Raw genomic sequence first — 19,600 nt, forward strand, 5'->3', positions numbered from 1 at the left:
AATTCCAAAAAAGCGATTTTCGGTTTCAGGATGGTTAATTACATGTGTTAGGTCCAGTTATTTTTGGTAAAGCGTAAATTATCAGAAAAATTTCGGTTACAGATTTATTATTGGTATAGAATAGATAGCTTATATTAAAACCTCGTCTTCTGCACAGCATTGCAGTTAGTGGAGAGAATCTAGTGCCGGGTTGCTGCGACAATATCGCGCAAGATGAGCAGCAGCCTGCTGACAAGGAGATGCACAGATGCGATGTTTGTGGGAAGTGTTTCTCAGGACCAGTGCAGCTCAAAAGGCACGCAAGTGTTCACACGGGCGAAGCGCCTTTCATTTGCGATGTCTGTGGAAAACACTTCTCGCTAGTGGAGAATCTGAGAAGACATACGAACGTGCACACGGGCCAGAGGCCATTCAGTTGCGTTGTGTGTGGAAAAAAATTTTACGAATCGGGATATCTCAAAGAGCATACAAGAAGACATACAGGCGAGAAGCCATTCAATTGCAGTATTTGTTTAAAAAGCTTCTCTTTTTCGCAAAGCCTGAGAGGGCATAAATGCACGGAAGCCGTTGAAAAGCGATGCAGTTGTAGTGTGTGTGGAAAATACTATTCGAATTCCGTCCTTCTCAAAAGGCATGTTCACGCACACACGCCGTCGATAAAACGTTCAACTGTTATGTTTGTGGTAAACGTTATTCTTATTTGGAAAGTCTAAACGCCATGTTCTCTCACACACGGGGGAGAAGCCGTTCGTATGCCATGTTTGTGGAAAATCCTTCGTTGTCTCAGCGTCACTAAAAATACATTTGCACGTACATACAGGCGAGAAGCCACACAAGTGCAATTTATGTGGTAAGAGTTCCGGAACTCTGTCTAATCTTAAAAGGCATGATGTGACAATTTCTGCATCCTCGGTGTGTGTGGTTATTAAACATAAGAGTACAAACCTTCTCAAAAGGGGAAAAAAACAAATAGTCTTAAATGTATATAATAAGTTAAGTGGGTTTTAATTACAGTAATAAATTATAAAGTAAATGGTTCCTAAGCAAACAATTGTATAGTAGTGAGGTTAGGCCTACTTGACGAGTAACAGGAAATGTTTAACATGAAACAGAATGTACATCAGTATGTGGGTACACGTACTGAGAATCTATGGCGCCAAACAGTGGCCAATGAAGCCTCACTTCAGTCACGTGCTATTGTTTACATTAGGATTTTTCTTACAGCGAAAAGATTATAGCTACAAAACGCAGCCATACCCAACATCTGTTCCACACATCACACTCGAGTATTTGCACGCAAGAATTAATTTCGTAAGTAATGCATTCCTCGTAGGTGTTGCCCGATATGGCTCATGAAAGTATTCTCGCTTGTGTAAGAGTGCATGTCTTTTCAAATGACTACAGTGCCCAAAGTTCATTGCAGACATTGCACTAGCACCGCTTTTTGCTTTGAACATGCATTACTGAAGTTTCAACTATATACATCTGTGTAGACTTCCCTAAAACATCGCGTACAAGAAGCTTATGCCATTAACTTGAAAATTCCATTACTTCTCGCCAGTATGTAAGCGTGAATGCCATTTGAGACTTCTCATAGCGGTAAAACGACTTCCACACACGTTGCAACTGAACGGTTTCTCACCGGAGTGCACGCGTGAATGCCTTTTCAGATTGTCAGAGCGAGAAAAACACTTTCCACATACATCACAAGTGAGTGGCTTCTCGCCTGTGTGAACAAGTGAATGCATATTGAGATTATATGCCCGTGCGAAACCTTTTCCACAGATATCACAACAAAATGGCATCGCCCCTGTGTGTACGCGTGAATGCTTAGTAAAGTCTTCCAAATCAGAAAAACACTGTCCACACACATCACAAGTGAATGGTTTCACGGCGGTGTGTACGAGTGAATGCATCTTTAGATTATCCGAACGCAAAAAACACTTTCCGCATACGTCACAACTGAATGACTTCACGCCTGTGTGTACGCGTGAATGAGTGTTGAGATATTCCAAGCGCGAAAAACACTTTCCACGAACGTCACAACCGAATGGCTTTTCGAATGTATGCACGCGTGAATGTCTCTTAAGTTGTGCAGAACATGAAAAACATTTCCCACACTCGTGACAACTAAATGGTTTCGCGCCTGTGTGCACGAGTAAATATGCCTCTTGAGATTTGCCAAGCACGACAAACTTTTTCCACATACGTCACAACTGAATCCCTTGTCGCCATTGTGTTCGAGGCCATGGCACAATCTTGAGTCACAATCATATTTCTTGTCATCGGTATACGCGTCTTCTTCTTGTGGGATATTTTCGCTGAATGTTGCAACTCCACTACTATGGCTAACTGCAACACTGACAATATTATAAGTGCCATTAGGTGAAAGAATGCCTAATTCAGCAATGTGGAAATATCTAGCCCAAAAGCAAAGGAATACAACAGAAAGTATTAGAGGATTATCTCCGAAAGTTACTCTCTACCGATGATCCTAAAAAAATTAATAATAATAATAATAATAATAATAATAATAATAATAATAATAATAATAATAATAATCGTCATAAAATTATTAATAACTGTAGTAATAAGAGTGGTATTAGCAATAGAAGTAACAGTAATAATAATAAAAATAATAATAGTAATAATAATAATAATAATAATAATAATAATAATATTGCAAAGAGATGCACTATCACCTTTACTTTTTAACTTTGCTCTAGAGTCTGCCGTTAGGAAAGTCCACGATAACAGAGAGGGTTTGGAATTGAATGGGTTACATCAGCTGCTTGTCTATGCGGATGACGAGAATATGTTAGGAGAACATACAGAAACGATTAGGGAAAACACGGGAATTTTACTTGAAGCAAGTAAAGAGATAGGTTTAGAAGTAAATCCCGAAAAGATAAACTATATGATTATGTGTCGTGACGGAAATTTTGTACGAAATGGAAATATAAAAATTGGAAATGTATCCTTAGAAGATGTGGAAAAATTCAAATACCTGGGACCAACAATAACAAATATAAAAGATACTCGGAAGGAAATTAAACACAGAATAAATATGGGAACAGCCTGTTATTATTCGGTTGAGAAGCTTTTATAATCCAGTCTGCTGTCAAAATATCTGAAAGTTAGAATTCATGAAACAGTTATATTACCAGTAGTTCTTTATGGTTGTGAAACTTGGACTCTCACTTGGAGAGAGGAACATAGGTTAAGGGTGTTTGAGAATAAGATGCTTCGGAAAATATTTGGGGCTAAGAGGAATGAAGTTACAGGAGAATGGAGAAAGTTACGCAACACAGAACTGAACACATTGTATTCTTCACCTCACCTAATTAGGAACATTAAATCCACACGTTTGAGATGGGCAGGGCATGTAGCATGTATGGGCGAATCTAGAAATGCATATGGAGTGTTAGTTGGGAGGCCGGAGGGAAAAAGACCTTTGGGAAGCCCGAGACGTAGATGGGAAGATAATATTAAAATGGATTTGAGCGAGGTGGGATATGGCGATAGAGACAAGATTAATCTTCCTCAGGATAAGGACCTATGTCGGGCTTATGTGAACAATGAACCTCCTGGTTCGTTAAAAGCAAGTAATAATAATAATAATAATAATAATAATAATAATAATTATGAAACTTGTAAATACAGACATTCAAATCAATCCAGATTGACTAATTTCCTTCTTTGGACACAGGATCTCTAGGAGAGAAGCAGATCTGAAAGCAGTAGGACTCAGTTCCTTCTACGTTATAAAGAAATGCGTATTAGAAATTCGACATCAAACCAGAGAAAAAAAATCGAAGTCATTTTTCCTGGGTACATACAATTGGAAAATGAAAGAATTCAAATATTTCGCCTGTATTAAATGTGATAATATGAAAACAGGTGAATGTCTAGGTATTTCCTTGCACAGCCGCAACATTAGCATAGTAGTAATGTTTAGTAGTGCTAGGGCATGTATTGGTGATAGTAATAGGAATTATTATAATTTATGCTATTTGATTGCATAAACTATACAGAAATTTTCATCTGAACAATAATCATGTTGAAACTACAAATATATTTACTTTGTTATAATGTAAATAAAGCAGTGAAACCAACGACCAAGTAACAGACTTACACATTTCACTCACCTCTGAGTTAAGACTTCATTCTCTTCTGATGTTACTTCCAGTTTGACCTCCTCCTTCACTTCATCCACTTCACAAGAATTGTTCTGTAAATCAAGATTATGTAAAACAGACACATGGGACAACAACAGATGAACAGTCAATGTAATGTAGTTCATATAATCAAACACATTTGAATATAAATTCTATCCAATGCAGTATACAATATAAGCATTTTTGGCAAAACATTATATAGGAACCAGGAGGCCCGGGTTCGAATCCCGCTCGGGGCAAGTTACCTGGTTGAGGTTTTTTCCGGGATTTTCCCTCAACCCAATATGAGCAAATGCTGGGTATATTTCGGACACCGGACTCATTTCACTGGCATTATCACCTTCATTTCATTCAGACGCTAAATAAGCTAGATGTTGATACAGCGTCGTAAAATAACCCAATAAAATAAAAAATGATATAGAAACATATAGATAAACAATTACATGCAAAAGATTAGTGCATTTTGTAGGAAATATCTTGTATTACGTTTTTATTTAGTAGGTTATTTTACGACGATTTATCAACATCTTAGGATATTTATCGTCTGAATGTGGTGAAGATGATAATGCCGGTGAAATGAGTACGGGGTCCAGCACCGAAAGTTACCCAGCATTTGCTCATATTGGGTTGAGGGAAAAGCCCGGAAAGAACATCAACCAGGTAACTTACCCGAACCGGGAATCGAACCGATGCTACCTTGTTTCGCAGCCAGACGCAGTAACCGTTACTCCACAGATACGGACGTGTATTACGTAAATTTTGCACAAACACAGAGTTAATTGAAAGTGGAAATGACAATGAGTGTTGCACCACATTCTGAGATGCTCACAAGTCAGAACCAGACAGCTGTGTGGAAGGAACAGTTTACGGTTAAGTCAGTAATGGAGAAATGTTTAGAAAATTGTGAGGAGCTGTAGGACAACTCAAAATGATGGGCCTGATTTCAGTAACTTATTGTGTGAAAGCTAATGAACGTATTGTTTTGTGAGCTGTGTGCTTCCAAAGGTAAATTTTTAAACATTCAAGAAATTAAATTACAACATCGCATACAGAATAAATAACACTCTACAAAAACATCTCAACACACAAACAACACAATCAAACAAATACAACCACACAGGCGTATACAAACTCAAATGTAACACTTGCAACAACTTCTACATTGGACAGACAGGCAGATCATTTCAAACACGTTACAAAGAACACATCACAGCCATAAAAAATTACAAAACACCTCCACATATGCAGAACACATCACAAATGCTAACCACACCTACAGAGACATCAACACAGACATGGAAATACTACACATCCAACCAAAAAGCCAGAAACTCAACACACTAGAACAATATGAAATATACAGACACACGAAAACACACCCCAACGATATTCTCAACACACACCTCAATTTCAAAACACAAACACTCTTTGACTCTACACTACGAACGCACCCTCACAGGAAACGAGGCGCCAAGACCAACAACGACCAGTTCTGAAGATGGCCCAATATAGGTCGAAACATGTTAACAAGGTACGTTAAAATTTAACACAAGATAATTCTTATCATACATATACCGAAATTTTTAAAGTTTAGTTTCCCGGCATTGTTTCCACTTTCGCTCGCAAGGAATGAGCAGCAGGGCAATGAAGGATAATGACGTTGACTGGACAACATAAATCTTTCTGCGTGCATGATTATCACGCAAAAAACTCTGTGATTAGTGTTCAGCGACATATCCGAACCAAGTATCAGAGAAACGCAATTTTACAGAATAGGTTTTTCTTGATATGATGCAACGATGGCTCCTCCCACAGCGTGAAGAGGATAATGCAGACTTCATTCTTCAACTGGATGGTGCCTTTCCGCATTACCATGACAGCGTTCAGCACGATTCTCAACGGGGCACTACAACAACGATGGATAGGCCCTGTAAGTGTGAAAGAAGCGAATCTGCTTCGTTAGCCACCACGTTCTCCCGATTTGTCTCCAAGTCATTTCTAAGTCAGTCACATCTACGTTCCTTAATTGTAGACAGAAAATTTACCATACCACTCCTATGAAATTAATGTACGTACCATTGTGTTACTTCGTCTCTTATGTAATAGATAAATATTATAATTCAGTACTCAATTGTAGTATTGAAATACAGACAAATAAAGTGTGACGGGTGTCATACATGACATTATGTTTAATTATAATGTATAATTGCTAATATAGGAATGTAAGTTACATATAGTAAACATAACCTATAATATCCATATGACATAACACACATATGTAGTGACAGGGCATTTGAGACCACTAAAGTTAGACAGAAATGGGCAACTGGTACAGTAAACATAACCTATAAGATCGACATATCTAAATATCCGTGCGGTGCAATTGAAAATTACTGAATCGTGCATAAATCAATGTACAAGAATTTCGCAATATTTAATCGAAATGAAGGCAGGTACTACACTTACGAACAACGTAATTTTCACACCAAAAATAATATTACACCTTAACTCGCAAGGAATTATGTCTGAAGTGTCCCCTAATCATTGTTTTAAATTTTTATTAATGTAATTATACTACATTTTAGAAAAATATGGTTACTCTTTATGCATTTCTCTTACTTTTTATTGTTGAAACTCCGCCCTTTGTGATTGGGTTAAGCGAGTCACATGGTCTGCCTTACGGCCTGTATTGGATCACGTTAGCAGTGACACAGTCTATTGTTCCTATTACTCACAGCGCTCGAAGTGGCTAGCAACTATCGCGAGAAATGCAACTCATGGCAAAAATCATCCCAAGCTTCGTTACTGTATATAGTAGACTCTGACTTTAACAAGTATTTACATGTACACACAGACATGAACCCATTCTGATGTGATCACTGTGGAAAGGATTTTGCATGCACGCCTAACTCAAATTGCATTTCTGTGTTCATATAGGCAAGAAACCTTTGATCTATGTGTTTCGAATGGCTTTCGACGCTAGGAAAATCCTAATATGCAGTTTTGGTTTAATTGGAATCCATTTTTTATGGTCTGTACATCTCTGTATACATTCATGCGTGTAAATAGGTGAGATGCCAATCAGTTTCAGGGGGAGGTGGTTTTTGGCTGTTAGAAATCTCAAAAGTGTGTACACGCTTCCTGGCGTGAAGCCAAGTTTGTGGGTTACGTTTCTTGAATGATGGAAGTCAGAAATGCTACGTTTGTGGGAAGATCAATAAAGAATTGTGTATTCTGAGAACTCAGGAATACATTCTCTCCAGCAAAAAACCGTACTGGTGCAACGACTGGAAAAAAAAAATTGTTGACTACGGACATTTGAAAGTATATGCACGCTCACAAAAGCGAGATACATTTGAAGATCCATATCTGACAACACGTACGAGTAATACATTACTTTCGAAAGGAATGCGAGTGTACAAACACGCCAGAAACCATTCCATTCTGATGCGTGTGGAACAGAGGTAGGTTATAACTTTATTTTGTACTCAAAGCTCTGAACTGTGAGAGATCCGAAATATCATGGTGACTGGTAATAGCGATTTTATCTGAGAATTTTTACTCATTCAGTAATATTTACCAAATATAAGAATCGGCAGACTAATGAACTATAATAAAGTATTATTGTCCGCATTTTATAAGTTGTGCAGAATGTTTATGAAACACCTAATTTAGTATCTTTATGGGTCTAAAGGAGTAACATTATTAACGTGTTGTGAAACACGGCCCAACACTCCTCTCGTTATGGGAACGGCTTCACACAATGCATTGGTTTTTCTCATCTAGTTCACGAACGACTTACACAGATACGATTCATCTAGTTCGCGAACGACTTCCACAAAAGTTTCGAACTAGTTCATCTACTTCACTTGAACGATTAGTTCAATTCGAAGTAATCATTCGCGAACTATCCATCACTAATCCTGAGCTCTAACAAGGAAATTAGAAAATCTACGTGAATTTAAATTTTTGGATTTAGAAATTTCATATGATTATTATTATTATTATTATTATTATCATTATCATTATTATTATTATTATTATTTTTATTATTATTACAGTGAAACCTGCCTTTACGGTCACTTCATTTAAACGGCCACCTGGCCAAAAGTCCAATTTTCTCTGGAACCAATTGGATTTTCCATAAGATCAATACAAATTCTCTCTTTATTTAGTGGCCACCTCATGCGCCTGGCAGCGGCCGGGCTCTATTTGGATTGGTACCTGACTATAACGGTCATTGTCCAACAAAAAATCTTTTCACGGATACTGCCTGACCTATTTTTTCGATGGTTAGAGGACGGGAAGCAATAGCTAAGTGTACAACAGTACACCCTCCATATCTTGGGGTTAGTTGGTTACAGTTTTATGACTCTTTTGTCACATTCCACTCCGACCCTGCACAGCTGTAAATTCTTACTCGTTTTTTAAGGATTGAAACGGACATTTTCTATCGAAAATGTCACAGTATATTTTAGGTAGTTAACCATTCGATTTTTTTTTTCTCCTCATTCTTTCTTTCTCTATATGGATCAGCTTTTACGAATTTTTCTTTTTCTCATTCACTTGATTCAGAGGAACTGTGAAGTTAGTTTGAGAGAGAAATCATGTCTAAAAAATAAATTTAGAGTGGTGTTAAGTTTAGAGGTGAGACGAAAAATGATTGAAGAAAGTGAGAAGGGAACATCTGCGAGAAAAATTGCAGAAATATTCAAATGTGGAAGGACACAAAATAAACGGTATAAATAAGAATAAAGATGAAATATTAGAAGAATGGGAGGAAGAGAGAATCTGTGTTTAGTAATGTGAATGATTTCGTTTACGAATGGTTCAAGTGTGCGAGGAGGAAGAAATTGCAGTAAATGGGCCTATGATTCAAGAGAAAGCTCTTGAAATTGCCAAAGAACTCAATGTAAGAAATTTTGTTGCTAGTAATGGGTGGTTAGAGTGCTTTAGAAAACGGCATAACATTGCATTTCGTTCTGTGTCTGGTGAAGGAGGTGACATTGCAACTAACGTTATTGAAGAATGGAAAAATAGACTGCCTTCAATTCTTGCGGAATATCAACTCAGAGATATTTACAGTGTTGACGAAACAGGTTTTTCTTCAGGGCCCTCCCTAACAAAACTTAAGTTTTAAGAAAAAAGAGTGTAAAGGGGGGAAGTTGGCAAAAGACAGAATAACCCTGCTCTTTTGTTTTAATGCTGCAGAAGAAAAAGAACCACTCTTAATGATAGGGAATTCATTGAAACCGAGATGTTTGAAATATATTGGCATGTGCTTATTGGAGGTGGTGGACTGCCAACAATAAAGATTGGATGACATCATCATTGTTTGAGAATTAGCTATGCGATTTCAATTCTAAGATTAAACGACATTATCGCAATGTGATCCGTGAAATTGGTGTTTCTTCCCCCAAATACATCACACCTCCAGCCCCTTGATCAAGGTATTATCCAGTCATTTAAAATGAGGTAACGCAAGCGAGTTTTGAAAAGGCTAGTTGCAAGAATGGAAGAGGCTGACATTAATATGCATGATTGTTGTACGCGTACAGTCCTAAAAAGTCAGTGAAATTCAGTATTTTCGTGCTGATTCATAAAAAAACCGCAACCTTAATCCAGCGGCCACCTGATAAAGCGGCCATTTTACAAGGTAACTTCAGATGGCCACTTTAGACAGGTTTCACTGTATTATTATTATTATTATTATTATTACTATTATTATTATTGTCATCATTATTATTACTATTATTATTATTATTTAATTTGTATCATAGTTGTTAATTTTATTGTATTAATTGTATCACTGTCTTGGACTTCTATTGTCGAATATCTGTTGTCCAGCACATAAACATTAATATTAAATGAATAATTAAGGGGTTTGCGAATTGAGATACAATCTAAGATTTTAAAACGCAACTGAATAAAATGTTATACACGCACGCAGCCCTGTCCTGCATATATGTAAATACAGTCCAAATAAAACTTCGCTGGTATAATTATTCACTACATTTTAAACCGTTTTCCCGAAGAAGGGCGTATAGGTCTGTTCGCCTTTCTTCCAGCAAAGCCCTCAATTATTGTTATTACTATCAATATTGCTGTTATGATTATTATAATTAGTATTATTACGTAATTTTTTTAGATAGTCTGTACAGAAGTAACTGAAGGTGAAAGACCAATGTCAATTTCTCCTATATTACTTTGCTTATGGTGGATATATCTCTTCATTGAAAGTCTAGACATTCTTTCCACTAATGACACATAATTTTTAGTGTTGCAGTTAGCCATAATAGTGGAGATGCAACATTCTGCGAAAATATTCCTGAAGAGTACGACGGCAAGAAATACGATTCTGATATTTGCGGAATGTCTTTCCCAACTTTTCAAAACTCAAATCGGGGGATCTCGAAAAGCATTCACGCGTGCTCACAGGCGGGAAACCGTTCAGTTGTGATGTGTGTGGAAAGAGTTTTTCCCAATTGGCACATCTCAGGGCGCATTCACTCGTGCACTTGGGAGTGAAACCATTCTGTTGCGGCGTGTGTGAGAAGTGTTTCTTAAGGTCTGGACATCTTAAAGCGCATTCAATGGTACACAGTGGCGACAAGCCATTCAGCTGTGACGTCTGTGGAAAGAACTTTTCTAAGTCCTACGACCTCAAGAGGCATTCACTCGTGCACTCAAACAACAAGGTGTGGAAGGAGATTTTTGCAATTGGCACAGCTTGAGAGGCATTCTCGCACGCACAAAAACGAGAGACCATTCAGTTGTGATGTGTGTGGAAAAAGTTTTTCGCAATTGGCACGTCTCGAGACGCATTCATACGTCCAATCAGGCGTGAAACCATTCAGTTGTGACGTTTGTGGGAAGTGCTTTTCAAGGTCCTACGATCTCAAGAGGCATTCAGTCGTGCACACAAACGTGAAGCCATTCATTTGTGATGAGTGTGGAAAGAGTTTTTCAAACTCGGACTATCTCAAGAAGCATTCACGCGTGCATACGAGCGAGAGCCTATTCTGTTGTGATGTGTGTGGAAAGAGTTTTTCGCAGGTGGCACACCTTGAGAGACATTCACGCTCTCACATTGGCGCGAAACCATTCTGTTGTGATGTGTGTGAGAAGTGTTTTACAAGTTCTTCAAACCTTAAAACACATTTAATTATGCATACCGGCGAGAAACCATTCATTTGTGACGTTTGTGGAAAGTGTTTTTCGCTCACGAAATACCGCGATATGCATTCACGCGTTCACTCGGGGGTGAAACCATTCACTTGTGACGTCTGTAGTAAGAGTTTTTCGCGCTCCATACGTTTGAAAAAGCATTCTCGTGTACACACGGGTGAAAAGCCATACAGTTGTGACGTATGTGGAAAAAGTTTTTCGCAATTCGCACATCTCAAGATGCATTCACGCGTGCACACAGGCGCGAAACCATTCTGTTGTGATGTGTGTGGGAAGTGTTTTGCAAGATCTTCAAACCTTAAAAGACATTTAATGTTGCACACTGGGTAGAAGCCATTACGACATATTAATAAAAGTGAGAAACTCCTCGTGAGTAAGGCCTGATGAGCACTAGCATATCGTCGCTAGTTTGTATTAATAAAAACATCCTTAAATGACGGAGCAAAAGATCAGCGACGTGAGCATTTGCTCTGTATTCGTTCATCTTTTGTTTTTTCTTTATTTACATCCTTCCACACTTCCGACTCTATTTCATATCAGAGGGCTGGCAATAGTAGATAGGCTATCTTAACAAACACAACGTGTTCGGTCTGAGGAGTGGCTTAAAAATTTAATTAACGTTCCACAATGGAGGAAAGCACAAAAGCGTTTTGAGCAAATTATTGAAGTCCATAAGAAAGTGCTTCAGAAATCACAACTCCCTGACAGCAAGGGCATAAAACATGTAGGGAACGTCCATGGAATTTGGACCACTTGACTTAAATCGCATATAACTTCATCCACTGCAATGAAATCTCTATAAATTTTATAAACAAAAATTAGTGTAGTGCAGTGACTGCTTTGGTGAAACTAAACAATAATACCGGTATAATTTACATAAATTGTTTAAAAGCAGTGTTTATAAGAAAATGTGTTTCCATGTAATTTGGACCGGGAATTCGTGTAATTTGGACTGGTATACTGTATATAAACTCCAGTACTGAAATTTAATTTACTTAAGTAATTCTAAACAATAAAATGGAACATTGTGCGTACCTTTGCACACGTGGAATAATAATAATAATAATAATAATAATAAAAATAATAATACAGTTCATCCCGAATTTCGGCACAGTCTTCATGGGCTTGCTTTTCGCAACTACTGCACTGCTAAGTCCACAGCCAGACTTTCAAAACAAATTAAAAATGTTCCAATGTTTTTTACATTCGTGTTTATTAGAGGCTATTTCAATATAAGAAACTTACTGTAGCTAAGTTTGTGAATATAAAACAGAATTATGGGGTTATTGTATATGTCTTTATGTAATATTTATCTCTCTGTCAAATTTCAAAAGCTTTTATTCAATATCGTCCTTAGAATCACAGGTAAAACCACCCACAAGCGCAGAAATTATAATATTGCTTCAATGGTCCAAATTACACACTCACGGTCAGTTAAAATTACATACCGTGCAAATATTTCATCTATAAACAAATATTACAAAAATATTGTAAATAGACGAATGCAACTATGGTATAAGTTATCTTTATATTTTTGCAATACTTGAACAAGCAAAACATCCAAATAGTAACTACACAGCACTCTATCTCGACAGAGTGTAAGTTTTTAAGGATTGTGAGCAAAAAACTTATTTTCTTCTCACCCCTCACCTTTGAATGTAACAGCAAAATAACTTGGAGGCAGAAAGTTACTCTCAACGGTCTTGCTATTCCTACCTGAGACAGGAGTTGATCAAACTTGCAAATACCAAAATTGAAATCAATTCAAATTACACACCGGTCCAAGTTACATGGCCTTCCTTTAGCTGTCGAATCCATCGGGAAGTAATAAAGCAGGAATTAGGCATGGAAATGATAGACAACCAGATTATGAAAAATATTAATAATATGAGAAGCCGATTGAAATCAAAAACAGACCTAAAAGGACTGGAAACAAGCAAATCATTTTAAAGAATTTCTTCATATACGGGAATCATGCACGGAACCAGGCCACCTGACGTTAACGCTAGTTTAATCTCTCATGTCCATTGCACGTAGCCTGCACGTTAATACTGAGGACTCCTTTCCTATTTATATATTCATCCCCATGTATAGTTTTTTTTTTATTAACACGTGGGTACAGTCCACTGCCCCTATAATATCAGGGAATGTGTCGACCTCGGTAGCACACTGGGTATAGTGCTGGCCCGCTGCGCTCGAGGTTGCGGGTTCGATCCCGGCCCAGGTGTGCTTAAATGCGACAGGCTTATGTCGGTAGATTTACTGGCACATAAAAGAACTCCTGCGGGACAAAATTCCGGCACATCGGCGACGTTGATACAACCTCTGCAGTAATTGTGAGCGTCGTTAAAGAAACCATAATTAAAAAAATTATCAGGGAATGTACACTTGTTTGACCGTTAAATTTTAGCTGCCTCAAGAGCAGCATTGATAATAGTATCCAGTTTTCTACTTTTCCCTTCATTGCTCAGATAATTTCCCAGAATGCTAAGGACACAGTCCCTTCTGAAATACTAATATCTTCTACTACACCAACTTGAAAACGAGGGTCACCTACGCACCTTAGAAATATTCTCCTTTTTTTCTTCATTGCTTGTTGTTCCACTCACTTGTTTCGTTCGATTCGGGTAAGAAATGTTCCGTAAGATACTACACGTCATTTTCCCGTTCAAATCTTAGTAACTATTCACATTAGAGTCCCTATGTCTTTTATAAATCTTTCTTCTTCGATCAGGAATCACATTCATCAATGCTGCCATCACGTTTATAAACCTCTCTCGATTAAGTTTGAGTCTCGTAATAAGCTACCTCAGAATCTCGTAATCATTTGCTCGTAACAATGAGCATGACGTCTGCTTTATTTATATCAAAACATGAGCACTTGCTCTGCGGCCGAGGTGATTGAGCACGACCTCGGCGAGTAACATGAGCAAGATCTTATTATTAATATCAAACAGCGACAATGCTCAGATTCTTGAGTAACTCCCTTTTATTAATATCTCCTATTGAGTTGTCACGTTTTTGAAAGTGTTTTTCGCTCTCAAAATATCTCGATAGGCATTCACGCGTACACTAAGGTGTAAAACTATTACCACAGTCTACTATATACGGTCACGAAGCTTGAGTTTTGAGGGTGCTAGAAACAATAGACTGTGACGGTACTATTTTGCATTGCCGGTAATGAGGCGATATTAGCGATCCTAGTGGTGAGCAACTACCTAATGTTTGCATAATTACTACATATTGAGCTTCGCGACTGTATATACTAGACTTTGCTATTACGCTGTGGCGTCTTTGGGAAGACCTTTTTCGCTCTCCGTACATTTGAATAATCATTCACGCGTACGCACTGGTCAGAAACCATTCGTTTGTGAAGTGAGTGGGAACTCTTATAGAAGCTCTTCAAATCTAAATGAGGCATTCTTTCGTCCTTACTGTCATAGAGCCATTCAATACAGACGTCATTGCAAAGTGTTCTTCTCGCGCGGAATATATCTCTATGCATTCACGTGTTCACAGAGATCTCAATGTGCATTCACGTATCCACAGTTGAGTAGCCATTCAGTTGTGATGTGTGTGGGAATCTCCAGATGCCTTTTCGTGAAAAACCGTTCAGTTCTGATGTGTTTGGACTGGATTTTTCACGCTCGAAAAACCTTAATGTGTATTCACGTATGCATACATAAAAGAAACTCTTCAGCTGCATGTGTGTGAAATGCGTTTTTTATATCCCGCACATCTTAATATACATTCATGCTTGTCCATAATTATATTCTATAATAAATACTTAAATATCCTGTACTTTAATCACTGTATGGTTTTATTATTTTAGCTTTAATTTGTACTTCGGCAAGATAATCGTTCTCTATTCTTAACGTCTATAATAAATTGTCTAGGTTTTTTTAATCAGGTAATGTTTTTTTTTTCCTTTGAATTTTATTCTAATTGTAAATTTAACATTAATTAGAATTATAATTTTATTTTTATTCCTAATCCTGTAGTTATAATTCTCAGCTAGGGGTTAAGATTAGGCTTGATGGGATTATTTCTACCAGGTTAAATAAATCATTATATAGTATACTATACTGTTCATAAGCCAAAAGCCATATGTTGGATCTTGTGTGGAAGGTCTTTTTGTGCTAAAAGGTACCTCAAATGGTGTTTACGCTTACTTCCTGGCGAGAAGTGATTGAATTGTCTAGTTTTGGCGTAACTTTGTTAAATAGGGGAAGTGTGAAATGCGAAGCTGCAGAAGCTCGACATCCTCACTTATGGAATCAGTTCGAAGCAGCTAGGTCAAGTGAACCACGCACATTAACACAGAAGCTTGGCACAACCGCTTCCAGCACATTGTTTGTAAGAATCATCCCACTGTATGCAGACTCATATATTATTTAAAGAATGAGCAATCCGATGTAGACAGAATGATCCAGGGCTTGGAACTGGGACGAAGAGTAAAAAAAGCACAAAAACGAAAATATAAAAGCTCAAATATAAGGCTGCAAGACATTTCACAAAGGTATGATGAATTCAGAGGCAAAGGACGTGTAGTAATATTTGCGTGCCTGTGGTTACAACATTCAAATCTGAATAAATCCATACAAAACTCGGTTTCTGTAATAAAATAGGACTCAAGTTTTTCAGGAAATATGTAAACATTTCAAAACTTCGTTCCACCTAATTATTGCAATATCATTTTAAAAAATATATAAAATAATAGATACTGTATATGTGAATTTGGTTTGTTCTAATTTTCTCTTGGGTCAATTCGTTTGGCTGAATTCTCCTTTGCGTCAATCATCCATGCGTCAAATTTCATTTGAGTGAATATTCTTCGTGTGAACTAGCACCGATATAAATATACTTGAACAATACGAAATGTACAAACATGTATGGGAAAAATGAGCAGCAGTATACTGATTATATGCAATTGTTCATTACTCCGTTATTAAGATACTCTTTGGAAAGTTTGGTTAAACTATTTCAAATGTATGTACGCCTAAAGTGTTTGTTGACCAGCGTTTCAACAAATATATTATGTATTTTCATTACAATGTAATCAACAAAATAACTATATTCGTTATAGATAAATATTTCAGACCAGCTGCTGCTCCTCATTTTGATTTGGCTCACAAAATATGGACTCATTCGCTTTAGATTTTTGATTTTGATGTTGACTACTCTTTCAGATTCAAACAAGTTAAATCTCATCAATTATATATCTCATTCTGTTTATGGATGTATATGTGAAATTAGTACCCTACATAATTATGAGTTTGCTTCAGCTATTCTCAATGCTCCACATATAGCCCTGCAGGAACGTAATGAAATATATACTAGACATCTACCTGCCACTAGGAGACAGGATTGCGGAGAACCTACAGCTCACTATGGTCCTATTCAGACACTCCTAGCTTTATGTAATACAGGAAACTATTTTAAAGCCGTAAATCGACCTGATAATTATATTCGTGACTTTTTTTTCCTGGACTCTCTTCTTCTCAAATACGTCAGAAGGTTTTGGAAGGTAATACTCTCACACAGGCTTTAAACTAGAAAATAAATAATTGTCGCAAAAATCCAAAAATGAAAAATTATATTTGTTCAAAATACGAAAATCTTGTAAAATATGCTAAATAATTGTACAAAAAAGATTAAATTAATAAGGTTTATAGAAGCAAAAAGATAAGTAATTTGTTTCTAGGAGTTTTATTGCTTTAAGTCCATCTACCACACTCTAGATGAGATTATGCATGTAAATCATTAGACGTAGTTGTGTTTAGTACCGATGACTGCAGAATTTACATCACATCAAAATACGTTATTTTATGCGCATTCTAAACATTCATATTCCATCCCAGTAGGCTCATCAAGATTTATTATTAGCATAGAGCAAACTCCTTTTACTGAAAGACGTTGTCTAATTATAGTTTTTACAAGATTTATGCCCCTAAATCCTCGCTCACAGTTTACGATAATCGTCTTAGAGGCTTAGGAAACTCTTTGGCAGAATGAATTTATCAAAGAGATAGATACTACCTAACTTGTTGGAATTTATATACAGGTATTGTGTATCCAGTTTATAATGTTCACATTACTGGGCATGTGTAATCCAGAAACCTACGTCTCACGGTCTTCTATGTGAATTGCTATCCAGCTAGAATAGTTATCCTTTCTAAAAGTTTCTTTTAGGTCTGTGTATATTTGCTGTATAGAGTCAATTATTCTGCGCTAATTTTGGTCTTACCTAGTGCTTAAGATTTACGGCACAAACAGGTATGTAAATGTAAATATTTCAGTGCACAGTGGACAATTTACTGTTGCATTGTATTCCGCAAAAGATTGGAGTAAACGACATCTACAAACTTTCTTCATGACTTTCAATCCGTTGTGCTTTATATCGGCTTGTATTACAGACAAGTATTTCTTTCTTTGCGTGGTAATATGTATAATGTATTTCGGCAAAAGTTTTCACTTCTCTCGTATGACATACAGTTGATTCTTGCTTACCGGTTGTACGTTGTATTGTCACATTATTTCTACAATATTTGTATATGGAACTTGGGTCTTGTGAATACTATGCTCCACATTAATAATTATACGCAGTATATGAATATTGATAGAGAATGTTTTACTCTGATTACGCAGGAAGGAACAATTGCACAATACCGAAGGAGCGAATATTTCGTATACCGCTACTCATGACGTCATCTTATTTTCTCGAAAATAAAAACGAAATTACACTCCTGATCTCCTTATTCGAACCTATTTTGTCTACTCATACCCTTTTTACTATTTATTCTCTCTCTACTTTTATGATACATTCTTTTCATTACCGTTACTATCTCTTATTTGTTATACTTACCGTACCCGTGCGCTCCGTTGCACCTGTTAGAATTAAATATAAAGTAATTACATAATTAAAATAGGACGTTTGATCCAGGGAACAACTTTTACAACAGCGCAACATAATCTGCTTCGCTCTTTACCCAATTTTTTTGATTTGCATTTATTGCATATATATTTTATGTATTTTAACACGATTCAACTGAGCATAGTTAAAATTTGAATTATAAAATAATGGATTGCTAAGCTAACGTACTATTACTGCATACTAAATCAATACACTCTCGTTGTTCGCTAATTCTCTGAGATTAAAATGAGTGTACATCAATATTATTTAAAGAAATACAGAAAACGAATGTACAAAATAGCCTATCAAACTTTCTGTGCATAAGAAGCTATTTTAATCTTACCTGTCCTCGATTTACTCAGACGTTACTGTAATAACATTATAGCATTATGTCCATCTAGAGAACCTACACTTTCCAATGGTGAAATAATAATTAATTATACAAATCGGTTAATTTAGCTTCTGATATTACTTCATACAAACACAGAAACATTCTCTGTAGGCTATGTTTAATAGCTTTCGATTGTTGATGTCCAAGGCCCCTGTTTCGATTGTTATTGTCCAAGGCCCCTTATAGACGAAGTCATTCGTTCTTAATTCTTTGCACTATCTTAGATGGCTTTATTTTAATTTTAAAACTCATTTATCTCATTAAAAATCAGTCCTATCAAAGTTTTGTGATGGATTAAACTTATCGGAAATCATTTTTAAAGAAACTCTTCATATGTAACATTTTTCACAAAAATCAATAATAAGCGAGATATTTCGATTTATTTAATTCAGCCCCCCTTACAACCCCCCTTTTAAATAAAGTATTTTGAATGCCATATAGCCTAAAATCTAAGTTACAACGAACTTAATTTATATTCCAATTTTCATATAAATCGGTTCAGCCATTATCGCGTGAAAAGGTAACAAACATACAGACAGACATAGAAACAAAAATTTCAAAAATGCGATTTTCGGTTTCAGGGTGGTTAATTATATATGTTAGGACCAATTATTTGTGGAAAATCGAAAATTACCGGAAAAATTTCGGCTACAGATTTATTAGTAGTATAGATATATCCTAATCTCTATCCCACCTGATGCTATATTCCTAACTCTCCTAATTCTTAGTCCTTATTGACATGTAACATGACTAATTCATACACCTCGCTCACTTTGCTATTTACATCACTTCACTATTTAATTTAATACCTTTACACTATAATCTGACACTTTACATAATTTAAGCGACTCATACACTTATCTTCCATTGTTCTACTCTGTGTCTTTCATGTCTTTTGTTTTCTTTTTTCACTTCGTCTATTTCCTACTT

General features: G+C 36.6%; 2 protein-coding genes across 2 annotated transcripts in view; both read left to right on the top strand.

The window, feature by feature from the left end:
- Positions 1–10,745: 10,745 nt before the first annotated feature.
- On the top strand, positions 10,746–12,384 carry LOC138692046 (zinc finger protein 227-like; the record flags this gene model as incomplete). The annotated part of the gene is made up of 1 exon (XM_069814884.1): positions 10,746–12,384. A coding segment is annotated over one exon (951 nt), but the record flags the coding sequence as incomplete, so codon positions are not given.
- A 5,144-nt stretch (positions 12,385–17,528) lies between these two features.
- LOC138692063 (zinc finger protein 664-like) overlaps positions 17,529–19,600 on the top strand; it is a 36,729-nt gene continuing 34,657 nt past the window's right edge. Inside the window, exon 1 of the mRNA XM_069814945.1 lies at positions 17,529–17,642. The gene's annotated coding sequence lies outside the window, so the exon portion shown is untranslated. The remainder of the gene's footprint in view (positions 17,643–19,600) is intronic.

Source organism: Periplaneta americana, chromosome 16 (assembly GCF_040183065.1).
Source record: "Periplaneta americana isolate PAMFEO1 chromosome 16, P.americana_PAMFEO1_priV1, whole genome shotgun sequence".
Taxonomy (NCBI): Eukaryota; Metazoa; Arthropoda; class Insecta; order Blattodea; family Blattidae; genus Periplaneta; species Periplaneta americana.